At 39.5% G+C, this 14,977-nt stretch overlaps 1 protein-coding gene and 1 long non-coding RNA gene across 4 annotated transcripts in view; one reads left to right on the forward strand and one right to left on the reverse strand.

Annotated features, from left to right (window-relative positions):
• The window catches only part of LAMA3 (laminin subunit alpha 3), a 111,065-nt gene that overhangs the window by 72,696 nt on the left and 23,392 nt on the right, over window positions 1-14,977 (forward strand). For all 3 annotated transcript variants that reach the window (XM_072034793.1, XM_072034792.1, XM_027451936.3), the window contains exons 41-46: window positions 3,116-3,229; window positions 6,715-6,824; window positions 8,872-8,952; window positions 10,380-10,486; window positions 13,098-13,148; window positions 14,460-14,611. In XM_072034793.1, the coding sequence (XP_071890894.1) occupies window positions 3,116-3,229; window positions 6,715-6,824; window positions 8,872-8,952; window positions 10,380-10,486; window positions 13,098-13,148; window positions 14,460-14,611 (615 nt within the window). The remainder of the gene's footprint in view (window positions 1-3,115; window positions 3,230-6,714; window positions 6,825-8,871; window positions 8,953-10,379; window positions 10,487-13,097; window positions 13,149-14,459; window positions 14,612-14,977) is intronic.
• Window positions 1-14,977, reverse strand: part of LOC106015492 (uncharacterized) — a 58,731-nt gene that overhangs the window by 7,320 nt on the left and 36,434 nt on the right. The gene's annotated exons all lie outside the window — the stretch shown is intronic.

Genomic DNA, 14,977 nt, shown 5'->3' on the forward strand with positions numbered 1-14,977 from the left:
TGTAAAAATATGAAGAATTATAAAAAGCATTATAAAAATATGAAGAATTACTCTCTCAGAAAATGGTTGAAGGATAAAGCAACAATTGCTGTGCTAGCCTTGCAAACATTTTTGAAAAGAGAATGAAAGAACAGTAGTTGCAGAGATGGTGGTGAACAAAATGTTCACAGTTGGCTTTTATCTCCCATGTGCATCCACTGCTCAGGGTGGTAAGTTGTCATGTGTCAAAAGTCATTTTGGAAATATTTCTAGAAACTTACTTTTCACACATAAGGTGTTCTTTGCCATGTTCAAATTGATGAGAACTGACTGAAGGTCATACTGCCATCCCATTGCTTTCAACATATTGCCTATATTAAACTAAGGTGGGTTATTTTTTACATAAACTGATGAAAATACATACCCAAAGGAAGTGATCAAGACAGTAACCTGGGTAGCTTGTAGCCCTGTATGTTTATGCAGTATTACTCAGGCAGTGATTTACTGTGCTAATCATCTAGCTCTGTCTGACTGCATTAGGTGGGGAGAAGGTGATGCCTGCCACACCCTAAGTTAGGTATATATTGAGCTACAGGAACTGCGGAGTTACTTGTTAACTCCAGGAACTGTAATGTGTGCTGTACAACTTGACTCACGTATAAAGTTTAAAGGTGGGGCCCATCTCAGCACATAGCCTCATTAATCTGAGTCAGAAGCTGGAGAGTAAGGGAGAGTATAAGGGAACGTGTAAATAGTGAAAGAATAGTGTATGTTAACAGTTGAGCTGAAGTAAAATGATGGCCCAAACACGGGGGCCAAAGAATGTAGGATGGCTAGTTGTCACTTTAGTAGCTATGGGGTGTAGTTTAGCACAGGGTATGCAGCAGAGGCTATTGTTTCCTCATCTTCAGGAGAGAAGTCAACAGCAACAAGTTCAAAGGGATTTTTACCTAAGACAGGTAATTTATTCACTTTCCCTTCTGTGCTTGCTTCCTTCCTTCTCTTTTTTTAAATGAACCATTTTTATAGTAATTTATACATCACTTAATATAAAGGCAATAGCACAAGTCTTTTATCTCAGAGTCGTTTGCTAACAAAAGTATGTGCAAGAAGATTCTTTTAAATTGTTGTTTACTTGCAAACGATCAGCTGAACTCCTAAGCACTTGAAAGTTTCTAGAGCTTTATCTTTATGTGGAATAAATTTCTCAGTATCGAGAAGGCTTCTTTGAAAACAACATGCCCACACTTTCCAAATGTGTTGTTTTCAAGTTTAAAAAGAACACAAGTTAAAAAAAAAAACACAAAACTGCATAGATTTTTTTTTTTCAAATACATTTTGATATCTGTCTGAAATGAGTGATTCATTTTGCTTTCATAAAAAGAGGCTTTCGGTAAATGCAATTTATATGCATATTAGAACCTGTATTTTACTTAGTCATTCTGTTTATGTATTTCAGGCCCTGGTTTCTTTAGAAGCAGGGTATACTGACTCCCTGTTGTTCAAGAAACATACTCTCCCTTTTAAAAATATATCTGAAAAATTTCAAGGGAGGATGCCTATTCTAAATAAAGTCCGTGCTCACATTAAAGTCAATATAAAAAGAGCTGTTGATGTTATTAGTATTCTGCCCACGTTTCTTTTTCTATTTATCCCATATGTGAAGAAAGCAAAGATGCTGCTAGCAACTGTTGTTTAAACAGCAATAACTCAAAATTCCTTTTGGGATCTGCTTTGGAAGAGGCGTTTGGTGTTTTTTTTTCTTTTTTTTTCTCCCTCCCTCTGGTAGTTATGTCGTTGATAAATTTACCAATTATTTCTGTCCCTGCATGAATACTTATGCTTCAACCACCTGCCATAAGATTTGAGGCACTGTCCTGGAAACCCTTTACTCTTCAGATTAATCCCATTGGTCTTGGTGGTGCAATTGCTATGAGAAAAGGTTTACAGTTTTCAAGTTCAACTCTCACTTGTTTACAGAATGTCATTCAGGCCAGCCTCTAAGTGTGAGTTACAGGCAAGGCATAGGTACAGTGCAGAACTGCGTTGCCTGAGGCAAGTATTTAGGAGGTGTTTGCTTCATGGGGAGCCCAGCCACTTTCAGACAGGTTGTCTCACTTTCAAGCAACCTCTCATCTTCCTTGCACCATGCCAGCTCAGTAACTAGTGAAAAACAGCTTAGGAAATAGAGGGATTTTTTGGTGGATGTCCTAAGAGGGTCTTTAGCAGAGAGTGTGAGCATGAATGTTTGAATTGGTCTTTACATGGAAAGGCTCCATGCCCAGGAGAAATTCCTTCTACTTGCCCTACCCTTGTACTTTCTGTCCCCATGCCAAGCAAAAATCTGGTTTTAACATATTAGTTAATACCTAGGTGGTTCAGGCTAACTGAATGTCTCTTGCTTCATTCATAATGTTCCATCCTCTGGTTCAACCCCCTGTTTAAACCCAACTTTGATCTGACACGCTGTGTTTCTGCTTGTGTGCTTTCAATAGCTGAACATTCTTTTCGTGCTTCCTGGGGTTTTGGGACAAGCCTGTACTTAAAAATTAGACCACTGTATGTTTTGTAAGATCATCTCGCTCTCTGTCTAAGCATGGCTTCTTATAGCTCCAGGTGGACTTATTTTGGAAGTCATGATGAATTCATGTAAAAGATATCTCATTAGAAGTATTTCCAAGCAGTACACGGTGGTTAAATTAACATCAAGATTTCATATAACCACTAGCTAATATGTGAGATTTCCATATGTTCTTCTCTGAGAATACTGTGGTGTGGAACAAATCTCTTTGTGTGGTTTAAAAGTCATATTCTACATCTTTGTACATAGCCACAGGAAACGTGTTCTGCTCAGAGGTTAAAGTAAAAATGATGAAATCCCCATACCACAAAATGTAGAGCACAGGGATAGATGCTTAGGCTCAAGCTTCTTCACTGACATTTTCTGAGTTAAAATACTTACTACTTAAACAATAATATGGGTGTAGAAGAGCTTGTCAGGAAATGTACATCTCTACTACTCCTTGGAAATGGCAAACAATTTCAAAATACCCAACTTATAACCTGTAAAATTTACCTCCCACCAACACTCACTTTTTTTTCTTTTTTTTTTTTCCTCTCTCTGTTTACTGTCTAGGAATGTGGCCTTGGATTTTATCGTGAGAATAAAGGAGTATTTACTGGACGCTGTGTCCCCTGCAACTGCAATGGAAATTCAAATAGGTGCCAGGATGGTACTGGAAAATGTTTTGTAAGTAAATATTAACATTCAAGAAATGTATTTGAAAAAAAATGAGGGAGAAAAAAAAAAACAAAAACACATACCTTATTGCAGTATGGACTGTACAGCATTGCTAAATTCCTAGCAACTAAAATATTCCTTCTATGCTCCATTCTCTGTATCTTATGCTGTTAAGGAGCATGAATTGTATAAACTTTAATGTTTTGTATGTTTAACATAACTGTGGGTGGTTAGAACAATTTGTGCCCTTGTTTTTGTTTCCTTCTTTCCCTTTTAATTTTTGTTAACTCACAGTACAAAAAGTCACCAAAGTTGCACATATGTAAGTGTTTGCAGTTACTTATAATAAATGTGGGCGCTTATCGTCGCATATGCAGTCTTTAGTTTTGCACATATATGCTAGGGTTTGCCAGTGCTGACGAACAGTGCATTCATGCATAGCTTAGTCTTTGCAGAACCTTTTGTTTAATTAGCATCAGTAAATGTCCGCTAATCTAAATTTACAGCTAGGTGGATTAAAAAATAGCAGAGTAAATAAAATGAGATAAAGAGGATAAAAGGTAGATTAATTTGAAAATGTCAGCTGTTACAGGAGATACAGTGGGGCAGAGTTTGCTCCCTGACATACCATATTAAACCTAAAGCAGCCTCATGGGAGCTGCATAGCCCTAGTAGCAAGGGAGCGTGACATTTGGCCGACTGTGCTTCTCTAGCTTATGTCCATGACACTTCTTTAAACAGTTTGCTCGGAAGAAATTCCCACTTCAAATTTTTTCACTAATTTTTCACTTGCTGTGTAAACAAGAACCCTGCCAAAATCTTTCATGAGTTGTTTTCTCTTCTATTTCTTCCTTGTTCGTTCTGAATCCATTCTGCCTGCGGTGCATTCCTGGGCCTTACGTAATTCCCCTCGACTTTGTCTCAACCAACCCTAGCGCTGCGATGCAAGCAATAAAGTAATTCAGCACATTCTCAGGAATGACTTACAGTCTGCTGCTTTGCTGAGGCAGGGCAGGCCATGACAGGAAAGTGCTGAAAGAGAGCTACAAAAATGAAGACGTTTTACTTCAGATGAAAATTATAAAGCTAGAAAATTGCAAATTTCACATTTGCCTCATGAAATAGGTGGGTTAGGTTTCTCTTTATCCCCTCCTTCTCACAGCTGTGTTAACTCTCAGATAGATAGAGCTAAATCAACTCTTGGCCCTGGGACAAAATTTAAGGCAAGCAAAGTCATTCAGGATAATGCAGAGAAAAATGAAAGCCTGGAGGGCCTGTATTTCCATAATGAGCCTCCATCTAATAAGGAGCAAATTTCTCTCTCTATAGGAGCCATCAAGCAAAGGCCTGTAGTAGTGCAGAGAAGGCAGCAAGGCTTTCCAGCACAGAGCCATCAAATTTCTGTCAGGTTTCATATCCAAAGTGTAAAGCCTGGCCTTTTGATTCCTGCTCCTCACCTGGAGCAGTACCTTCTTCTCATGTCAGCTTCACCCCAGTGATGGCCTCCATGGAAGGCTTTGTGAGGCTAAGGCCCAGCAGACTTAGTGTGAGGGAGTTGCTGCTCTGGCTTCATTCCACAGTGCTTTGGGAGTACTGGGTTATGTTCTCTGTTCTTTTTATGATATGTATCTAGAGGAACACCATGGCACATTCAGTGTGGCTTACCTGTGAAATACCTTAAACTTTTTTCAGATATATATGGAATTTCTTCAATGGCTATAGGCATTTTTAAATGGATGGTGTCTTCATAGAATCACAGAATGGTTTGGGTTGGAAGGAACCTTAATGATCATCTAATTCCACCCCCCTGCAATGGGCAGGGACACCTCCCACCAGACCAGGTTGCCCAAAGCCCCATCCAGCCTGGCCTTGAGCACCTCCTAGGACGGGGCATCCACCACTTATCTGGGCAATCAGTTCCAGTGCCTCACCACCCTCTGAGTAAATAATTTAATCCCAATGTCTAATCTAAATCTACGCTTTTTTAGTTCAAAGCCATCCCCCCCTTGTCCTGTCACTACGTTCCCTGACAAAGAGTCCCTCCCCAGCTTTCCTGTAGGCCCCCCTTTAGGTACTGGAAGGCTGCTATAAGGTCTCCCCAGAGCCTTCTCGTCTCCAGGCTGAACAACCCCAAGTCCTTCTGCCTGTTTTGTTAGGACAGGGGATGCAGCCCCTTGTATTTCTTTTGCTTTCCCTAGTTACATGGCTTATATGTGAACTGTAGCTTTTCCTGTTCTTTCACAATTGAGCCACATAATTAATTCTTGAACCAAAACCAAAACAAATTATGAGTTACTATGTAGAGAGGCTGGTGGAAGGGCAGTTGATGCAGTTGAGAGAATCTGGATGTAAAGAAATGTGGAGGAAGATGTAGTACAAGAGGAGATGGGAAAGGCAGAACTGTTGCTCATTGTAGGAAAAATGCCCTCATGCTGCAAATCACAATAGTGGGGCCTTCAGCCAGAGCTTTAAGTCAGAGTTCCTGCAATGGCATTGCAGTCTGCTCAGTGACAGCTTCCAGCCAATTTTACTTTTTTTTTCAGACTTTTACTTCATTAGTAACCCTCAGCTCTGTGGGACACTGAGTTAGTCTGCTGCACATTGTTTTCTTCAGCTGTAGAATTAGGGAACGTGAATACCTCGTGGATGTTATCTACACTGTATTTTCATGGCTGCTCAAAATGTATTTCAACAACTTCTATTTTAAATTAGCATTTCCCTAGGTAAAGCAAAAGCAACTTGCTTCTCCTCTCCCCATAATGTATAAATGTGTGTGACAGTCAGGCAACACAGGAATAAGAATGTTGGGAATCATATTTTAGGAACAGTTTTGTCATAGAAAAGTAGCTCAGTTTCATTAGCTTCAATTCTTCTGTGCTTTTCATTATTTATTGAGTTATTCCAGGAAAATACAAACTACATGTATACTAGGAAAACTGCATGAAATTCAATTCTGATCTGAATTTACAAAGATAATTAGTTCTGATAGTAATTTTGTGGGATTTTAAAGAATGCATTTGGGTTCAATTCATTGAACCTGCTTTTAAATGAGATCTGACTTCTAATTAGTGTTAATATGAAAAATTTAAAGTCATGTTTAAACAGTGACTTTTTTCTTGGATGCCACTGAAATATCATTACAGTGTATCAAGGCAATTTTCATTAACAAACCATGCATGTGATTGAATGTCTTTTAAAATGTGTTTAGTACTGCTTATTTATCTGTTTCTTTTCCACAGCGGTGAGCAAAATGTACTTCCTACAATTAGAGAAAAATTATAATCAATCTATCGTGATAGTGAAAGCAAAAGTAATTTGGTTTGTATAGAAAAAAACAAACCAACAAAAACACACAAAAAATAATTATGTGGAAGGGAAAGAACATATCCTCTGCGTAAATTTCCTATAATTATTATTAAATAATTATTAAATAATAATAAAGCCTTGTTGAGTGGGAAAGCACTGTTAACTCTCTTATTTGTTTCCTTTTTAAGAACTGCCAGTACAATACTGCTGGGGAAAAATGTGAACGCTGTAAAGATGGTTATTTTGGAGATGCCACTCAGGGTTCCTGTCGGATATGTCCTTGCCCTTATACAAACAGGTAACGTAAAATGTCATGAGAAGCCAAATGGAGGGGAAGGGAGAGAAAACAAACCAAAACCAAACATTGCCTTTTTTAATAAACTGAATATTCCAATTCTGACTCAGTTGCTGAAACACAAAGGTGTGCTGCTGATCACTTGGGGGATCCCCAGGCACTTGTAATGTGACTATTTACCAAACCTCCAGTAACATCTTCATAGTGAATACTATAGAACAAAAGTCTTTTCCCTTACTGAGCATATTCAGAAGCATTCTTTTATTTAGTGAAATGCAAAATGTAAGTTATCTTTAATCTCACATTTAATACCATATAGCTAGGAGGTAAGTGACAATGATGAAAGAACCCTTTTCTATGAATTCAGAAAATTTAGTAAGATAAAAAAAATAACTTAAAATTAAAGCTCATAGGCACTTGTCTAAATTTCTGAAAGATTAAAGTGGCTCTTCAGGTGGAAACTCTGAAGTGCAAACATACTGAGCTAGAAAAAATAAATCTCCTTGGATCTAATAGAATGGGTTGGAAGGGACCTTAAAGATCACCTTGTTCCAACTCCCTGCCATGGGCAGGGACACCTCCCACCAGACCAGGTTGCCAAGGGACACATCCAACCTGGCCTTGAACACCTCCAGGGATGGGGCATCCACTGCTTCTCTGGACAACCTGTTCCAGAGCCTCATCACCCTCAGAGTGAAGACTTTCTTCCTAATGCCAAATCTAAATCTACCCTTTTTTAGTTTAAAACCATTCCACTTTGTCCTGTCATTATCTGCCCAAGCAAAAGTCATTCCATCTTTTTTATTAGCCCTCAATAAGGTTGCCAGACTCTTAAAATTGGGCAGCAAATTGTGTTTAAAATACGTAGTATGTTGAGCCACGTTGTTTGTCATCACTAGTAGTTCTGAACTGTGAAATGTGTTAAACAAAAGCAAGCATTTTTAAAAAATCTTAAGCAATAAATTGCTATAAGCACCACATAGAATTTGCCAGGTGCATTAGCAAATGCCAGGTAGCCTTAAGTGAGAGATTTACACCAGCAAACAATAGACAGGTTTTTCATTTATCAGAGAACTCTCCAAGACATCTGTTTTTGACAGCATTGACTTCTTCTGCAGGTGCTTGCCTGAGGCTGACTGAACATATTTTTACTCATTTTTTGCTTTAAGAGTGCTGATGTATCTAAAGAGACCATGATAACTGCAGTAGCTTCATAGCTGCACATTAGGGTGGTAAATACACATTATGTACACATTATGTACACTTCCTACGCATTATGTAGGAAGTGCACCCCACCTGGCATTATTGGAGTTAGCAATTTCAACCTAGTCAGAATGTATGTAATCTTAGTGCAGACATCTGTATTTAATGCGCAGGCTTGCTTTATCCAACTGTTCATAAGTTAAAAAAATGGAAATAGCTAATATAGCCTATCTGCTCTTCACCTGCCTTCTTCTTACCAAACACTGGCCAAGTAATGGATTTCCTCCCCAGAGAAATTTGAATCTAGTCAAGTTTTCTAGAAATATCAGACGAAATATGTTCTGTTAATCAGATATACTCTAGAGCTTCCCAAATTGGTGCACAACTATTCTGCTTAGGTTAAAAAAAGAAAAATGATATTAGCTACATAAAAATAATTTCTAATGTTTCCATCCATTAAAAAAAATATATACAAAAATCTATCCAAACAGGAAGAAACTTTGTTTAGCACAGACTATTGGTTTTTGCCTGATAAGATAAAATAGCTGCATGGTGTTGTTTTATTTTACAACATCACTGTTAAGGTTTTCCTTAGGCATTCCTTTGGGTAGTGAATTATAATAGTCTAGGGAGTAATTCTATAGTCTAAGGATAGAATTTAGAGAAAAAATATGAAATAATTTAAAGAATTAATCACATCACTTGTTTATTGGCAATTAAATTAGCTGAGAATTTAATTGGTGGTATAAAACTTTTAAGTCAGAAAGTCATTTAAGTGAGTTTAGCTTCTGGACTGTGAAACGTATTTGATTATGTATTCACAAAAACATTTGGTTTCTTCTCAAAGATTTGCAACTGGCTGCGTGGCAAATGGTGAGGAAATTCAGTGTCTCTGCAAAGAAGGCTATACTGGAGTTCACTGTGAACGGTAAGTGACTTGATACTGAAGACCAAGGTCTTTGAGAGGCACCATATGAGGAGGTATGTCTGCACTATGTAGTATGTCAGTGTATGGATATTAGTAATATGCAAATGCTTAAGGAGTATCTATTTCTACGAACAGCTGCTGTAGTGTGGTGCTACAGTATAATGTGAGGTATAAACCCAACACTCCCTGAAAAAATGTAAACCATTCTCCACAGCCTATTCAGCGAATACACAGTTTTTACCAAAAGGAGAAGTGACAGCCTCTTTGCATAAGTGCCCTGTGCGTTGTCTTATATTTCACTTTCTGATAATAACAGCTCCCACGTACTCTGTCCCTGTTCCATTTTACCATTTCTTCCAGCGTACTCGATGGTGCTTTGGTGCTCTTAATTAGTTTCTAGTAGCAACCATGTGACATTTAACACCATACCCTTCATCCCAAATCATTCTGATGTGCTCCACAGGTGGAGTTTACAAACACAATACTGAAGCCATCTCTTGCTGGAACAACACTACAACAGTTTGGCAAAATAAAAGAGGTACAGCAAAGTAATTTCAGGCAGGAAGAGGAAACAATTTCATTGAGGTTTAAATCCAGGAGGAATTTAAGGCATAATGGAGAGCAGCTGTCTGATTTGGAAACTTGAGGCAAATGAGTTATGATGTCTCTCCTGAAGACTGTACCTCCAGTAGTAGCACATTGTCTTGTACTTCACAACTGTTACCTTTGACATCTAAGCTGTAGGTTAAAGATAGATTTTCTCTTTCAGATCTAGCCATACCTCAGTTCCTCTTTATGGTCTCTAGATTACACATTATTACCCTGATAGATCTTACAGCAGGATGACTTTTATGAGTGTTAGTCAGCCAATCCAGATAATGTATTTTACCTGTAAAATAGTCAGGGAGAACTCATACCGAATTGTTTTGCTGACAGATGGAAAGAGGAAATATCACCCAGAGAAGGGTGGTAACATTCAGTGCTACTGCTGTTTGAAAACTCAGTGTGTGCTTGCAGTATGATCCTAGTTAATATATGAGTTCTGGTGGGATCACAGACCAAAGTGATGTGGTTGTCTTGATTAAGTCTTGTAAAATTCTCTGTTTATGCATGCATTTGTGTGCATTGTATTTTTATGCATTAACTGAATTACTCTTATATGAGCATTGTGGGAGTTCTATTTTTAGAAAAATTTCTGCAGTACTGGGAAAGATATTTTTAACATAGTGCAGAGTATACTGTAAACTAAAAATACACCCATTTTGTCTAAGTCAAAACATGAAATCAAAAGTTCCTGACAGTTTCTTCAGGACTAGAACTGAGTGGTTTTTTTGTTTGTTTGTTTCTTTTTCTGTCAAGTGAAAGTATATTTGATAAAAATGGGTTCAAATATTTAATGAAAACAATATTTGTATCTTTTTATCTAGTTGTGCTCCAGGATATTTTGGAAATCCACAAAAGTACGGAGGCTACTGTCAGAAATGTAGTTGTAATAATAACGGACAGCTGGCTAGCTGTGACCGCCTGACTGGAGGTATGTAAGAGCCTGTGGACGTGGAGTGTTGTTTTCTCTCTGGGAAGTAGAGAGGGAAGGCACTTAAATAAGTTGAACCAAAGGAGAGATCTAGAGTAAAAGAAGGGCTGTCCTGAGTCATTGAGTTGACCCTTTTAAGCCATTTTTTCATATATTTACCTTCATAAGTAGTATGTATTGTATTTTGCTTTTCAATTTCACTGGTATGTATTTAGATGCATTATGATGCTTCTCCTGACATGTTTAAGTCGTATCTTGCAACTCCGTGTTATAGACTTATGAAACAGATCTTACAGAACACTCTCAATGTGTCTTTTTTAAATGTATCTGGGACAGATTAGCGACATCTTCAGAGTCTGCATCAGGCACTGCCATCCTAGGTATCCCAGCTAACTATGTTTGCAGTGGTACTGACTCAGAAGGCTGTTCTGTAAATCTTGCTATACACCTACATGCAATTAGGGACATCCTTGATTTCCCCAGTATCAATCACACATGTACTCCACCATTACTAAGCTCTTACAGTAATGTTATGCCATAGCTATACATTCACTTTATCAATTACCATTCTGAAGTAAAGGGTCTGGTCCTACATTGCTTAGACTGGATTTACCTTGATTCACCTGAGTCTCTTGAGATGAAATATTCATTTCTATTCAGAAACATGTAGGCCACAGTGCTTGAAAAGGACCTGGATTCTTCTATGTTTTCATTCCTCACTAAAATTATACTTTTCTTTCCCTGTAGCCGTCTTTTCCTTCTGACATGTTAGTGAAGTGTCAAACTAGTAACTCCTAGTATTTCCATGCTATTAATTTCTTTGCACTGCTGTTCATACTGCATTCAAATGACTGCGAGGATCACCTTCTCTTTCTTTGGTCACAGAAACTACAAAAACAGCAAGTGATGTGAACTGCTGTTGGCACCTGGTGCATTTTTTCAATAAGCAATTCTCATTTTGTATTTCATCATTGAAGTAATACATCTTTATTATTTTTATACTTAAAGTGGAACAGATCCAAGCAGTGTTTGATGTTTTATCGCTCTTTTCTTTTTGAAGCAAGAGGACAAACTAATCCGTAGGGCAAAATTCAACAAGCCAGTTTGTTTTCAGTTTGTCTTCAGCTAGATATTCTGATCAGCCCGCTCTTTGTCCACATTAGCAATAAAACCCTCTGTGATCATCAGCACAGCGTGTTCTAGCAGGTTTCTGTGTGCATGATGTTCGGCATTTGGCCAGATTTTCTCATTTCATCATTTCTTGGCTGATGTTGTTTGTGCACAAGCTGTAATAATAGTTTTATTTAATTGGTGCTTCGTGGCAACAGCTGAAATGTGTCTGGTGTTAGCTTGAATTATACAACAGCAGAACCGCACATGTATTTGCATTCAGAATAATTTCCTTCATTCTCTTACAAATATATTCTTTGTGACTTGTCTTCTTTTTGGCATCAGTGCTCACTACCAATCTTGTTTAACTTTCTGATGACTTAATGTGTAAGTGCCAAAGGAAATGGCACAGCTGGGCATTTTGTTCCAGGCTGTTTCATGCTGCTGTTAAATTTCAGGTCCAATTTTATCACTCCAGCCTCCCATAGATGAAAGCTGTTGTTTACTCTGGGCAGCAGCAGCCTATGCTGAGTGCGTCCTTTTAATTCAGTGTAGATGATGTCCACAACCCTTCTCATTTTCAACAGGAGCTGGCAGCACTGGGAGTTTTGCAGTAGCCAATAGGACTAGATCTGTAAAAGGGATATGGACACCAAGACAGGGAGATTCCTGTCCTATATAAAGGCGTTTTTAGGAGTCAGTTCCAGTCCTGCCTCCTAGAAATTAGGATCCTGGGTTGAAATCCTACATACACCTGGAAAGTGCCAAGCTTCTTGTAATGGGGTTTGTAAAACAAACAAACAAATTAAACAGTGTGCTGTGCTGGCAGTTGCTTGTGCTAGCTTGTTGGAAAGTGTGAGGGCAATGTTTGTTGTACACTACCTGTAACTATGGCCCAGGCACCGTGCCTTAGGTGATGCACAGTGCCTCCTTCCATGCATACAACCTGGTTTTCACTCAAGCCTGATTAATTCCTTAATCAAACAAGCTGGAACAGGTGTAAATGAAGGTCATGAATGTCTCCCAGTACCTAGTGGGTAAGACATCCTTGTGTGAGGTGGAATCTGTGGTTTCAACGTGGATGCTAAAGCAGATAGGTGTTTTAAACCTATGTCCTGGGTTAAATGGTTTAACTAGAAGGCAACATAGGCTTGGCTCCAGTCACAGTGCTGTTATTCTAGGCAAATTCTAGGAATACACTCATCACACTTTGACGTATGAGCCCTCCTGCTGCTACACAAGTGGCTTATATTTGGGGTTACAGTTGATTTCTTTTGACGGATTAAAAAAGTGTTCATCTCATCAAGGTATAGGTGAGAGCTGAATTTTTTAGCATACTCAAGCCTCCTGGGTGTTCTAGCACATTCACAGTGGACATGGATTTATGGAAGGACAATACAGTGTTTTAATGGCTACCAGCCAAGAACAGTGAAGGTAAAAAGGCAGCAGTAGCGTTTCCATAAGAAATCCTTGGTTACTGATGATTGCCTTCTGATTTCAGAATGTTTTAACAATGAACCAAAAGATGTGGATCCCAATGAAGATTGTGACTGTAAGTAACTGTGACGTTTTTACCCTGTTGGGCAGCTGAACTCCACCACAGTCGCTCTCTCACTCTCCCTCCCCAAAGGAAAGAGGGGTGAAATATGACGGAAAGGTCTCAAGGGTTGAGATAAGAACAGGAAGATCACTCACCAATTAGTGTCATGGGTAAAACAGACTCAGCATAGGGAGATTAATTTAATTAATTGCTTACAGCTAGCAGACTAGAATAGTGAGAAACTAAAAGCAAACTAAAAACACCTTCCCCCTCATCCCCATCCATCCTCTTTTGCCACCTCCCTGCAAGAGGTGCAGGGGAACAAGGAAAGGGGTCTGCAGTCAGTCCCTAAAGCTTCATCTCCACCGCTCCAGTCACTCTGCCCCTGCTCCAGTGTGGGGGTCCCTCCCATGCGATGCCATCATTCCTGAACTGCTCCTGCAGGGGCTCCTCTCCACGGGCTGCAGCTCTGGCCCGGGGCCTGCTCCTGCGGGGGCTCTCCATGGGCCGCAGCCTCCTCCAGGCCACATCCACCTGCTCCACTGGGGGCTCCTCCACGGCTGCAGCGTGGAGATCTGCTCCATGTGGGACCCATGGGCTGCAGGGGGACAGCCTGCTCCACCAGGGGCCTCTCCCTGCACAGCCCGCAGGGGAACTGCTGCTGCCTGCCTGGAGCACCTCCTGCCCTCCTTCTGCCCTGCCCTGGGGGTCTGCAGCGCTGCTTCTCACTCCTCTCTCCCAGCTGCTGTTGCACAGCAGTTTTTTCCCTTTGTTAAATCCCAGAGGCCCAACCAGTATCTCTCACTGGCTCGGTTCTGGCCAGTGGCAGTTCCCTTTTGGAGCTGGCTGGAGCTGGCTCTGATCTGACATGGGGCTCTGCTCGCAGAGGCTACCCCTGCAGCTCTACTCTGCTACCAAGGCCTTGCCACATAAACGGAATACGGTAACAAAACAGAACTAAACTTAGATTGCTGCCTGCAGCCTTTGGCTATATACAGGTAGCTCATTTAAGAGTGACAGTTTAAAAAGAAATAGTGGTGTCCTGTAATGAATCTCTTAAAAACAAAGAATCAGCCAAATACTTGGCAAAAACAGGAAGAAGTCATCTAGCCAGATGCAGATGGGGCATTCTACTCCTTACTGGGTTTGGTCACTTTTCTTAATACTGTGGGTTTTGTTGTTGTCTTTGTTCTTTATGGAATCACCAGGTGACAAGCATCAAAGAGTTTCCATTGCATCTCATTTATTAACGTGCTCAGTGAAATGTTCTCTTCACTAATATCAATAATACGTATTGTTTCCCTTTGCTCATTGTCCCTTTAGCTTGCGATAGCTGTGTAATTACATTGCTGAAGGATTTGAGCACAATAGGTGATGAACTTCAGCTGATTAAGTCTCAGCTGCAGAATGTCCGTGCAGATACCAACACACTGGAGCAAATGAGACGTTTGGAAATACGCATCAAAGACTTAAAGGTACCGTAAAGTAAACAGAAAAGTTGATCTGAGATTAAGCAGATAACAGCTGAACCTAGGAATTTATGCAATCTTTTTATGAGCTTGCAAGGAAACATGCATGAACTTTTAATTTCAAATACTGAATCCTGACAGCACTGAAATACTGAATCCACAGCACCTTTTGGAATAAAGTTATTGGTTTCATGTAGTTCTCTGAAAGAGAATCAATGTCTCTGTTGTTTCTGTTCTTTTTTTTTTTTTCTTTTTTCCTGAGGCTTGCTCACCATGAACAGCTCATCTTTGAGGTTAAAAATTTCAAATTAACAATGCCAAAATTATTCTAAAGGAATTTTATTCAGTTGGAATAGCAGTTGCTGTGCTCAC

Source organism: Anas platyrhynchos, chromosome 2 (assembly GCF_047663525.1).
Source record: "Anas platyrhynchos isolate ZD024472 breed Pekin duck chromosome 2, IASCAAS_PekinDuck_T2T, whole genome shotgun sequence".
In the NCBI taxonomy this organism is placed as follows: Eukaryota; Metazoa; Chordata; class Aves; order Anseriformes; family Anatidae; genus Anas; species Anas platyrhynchos.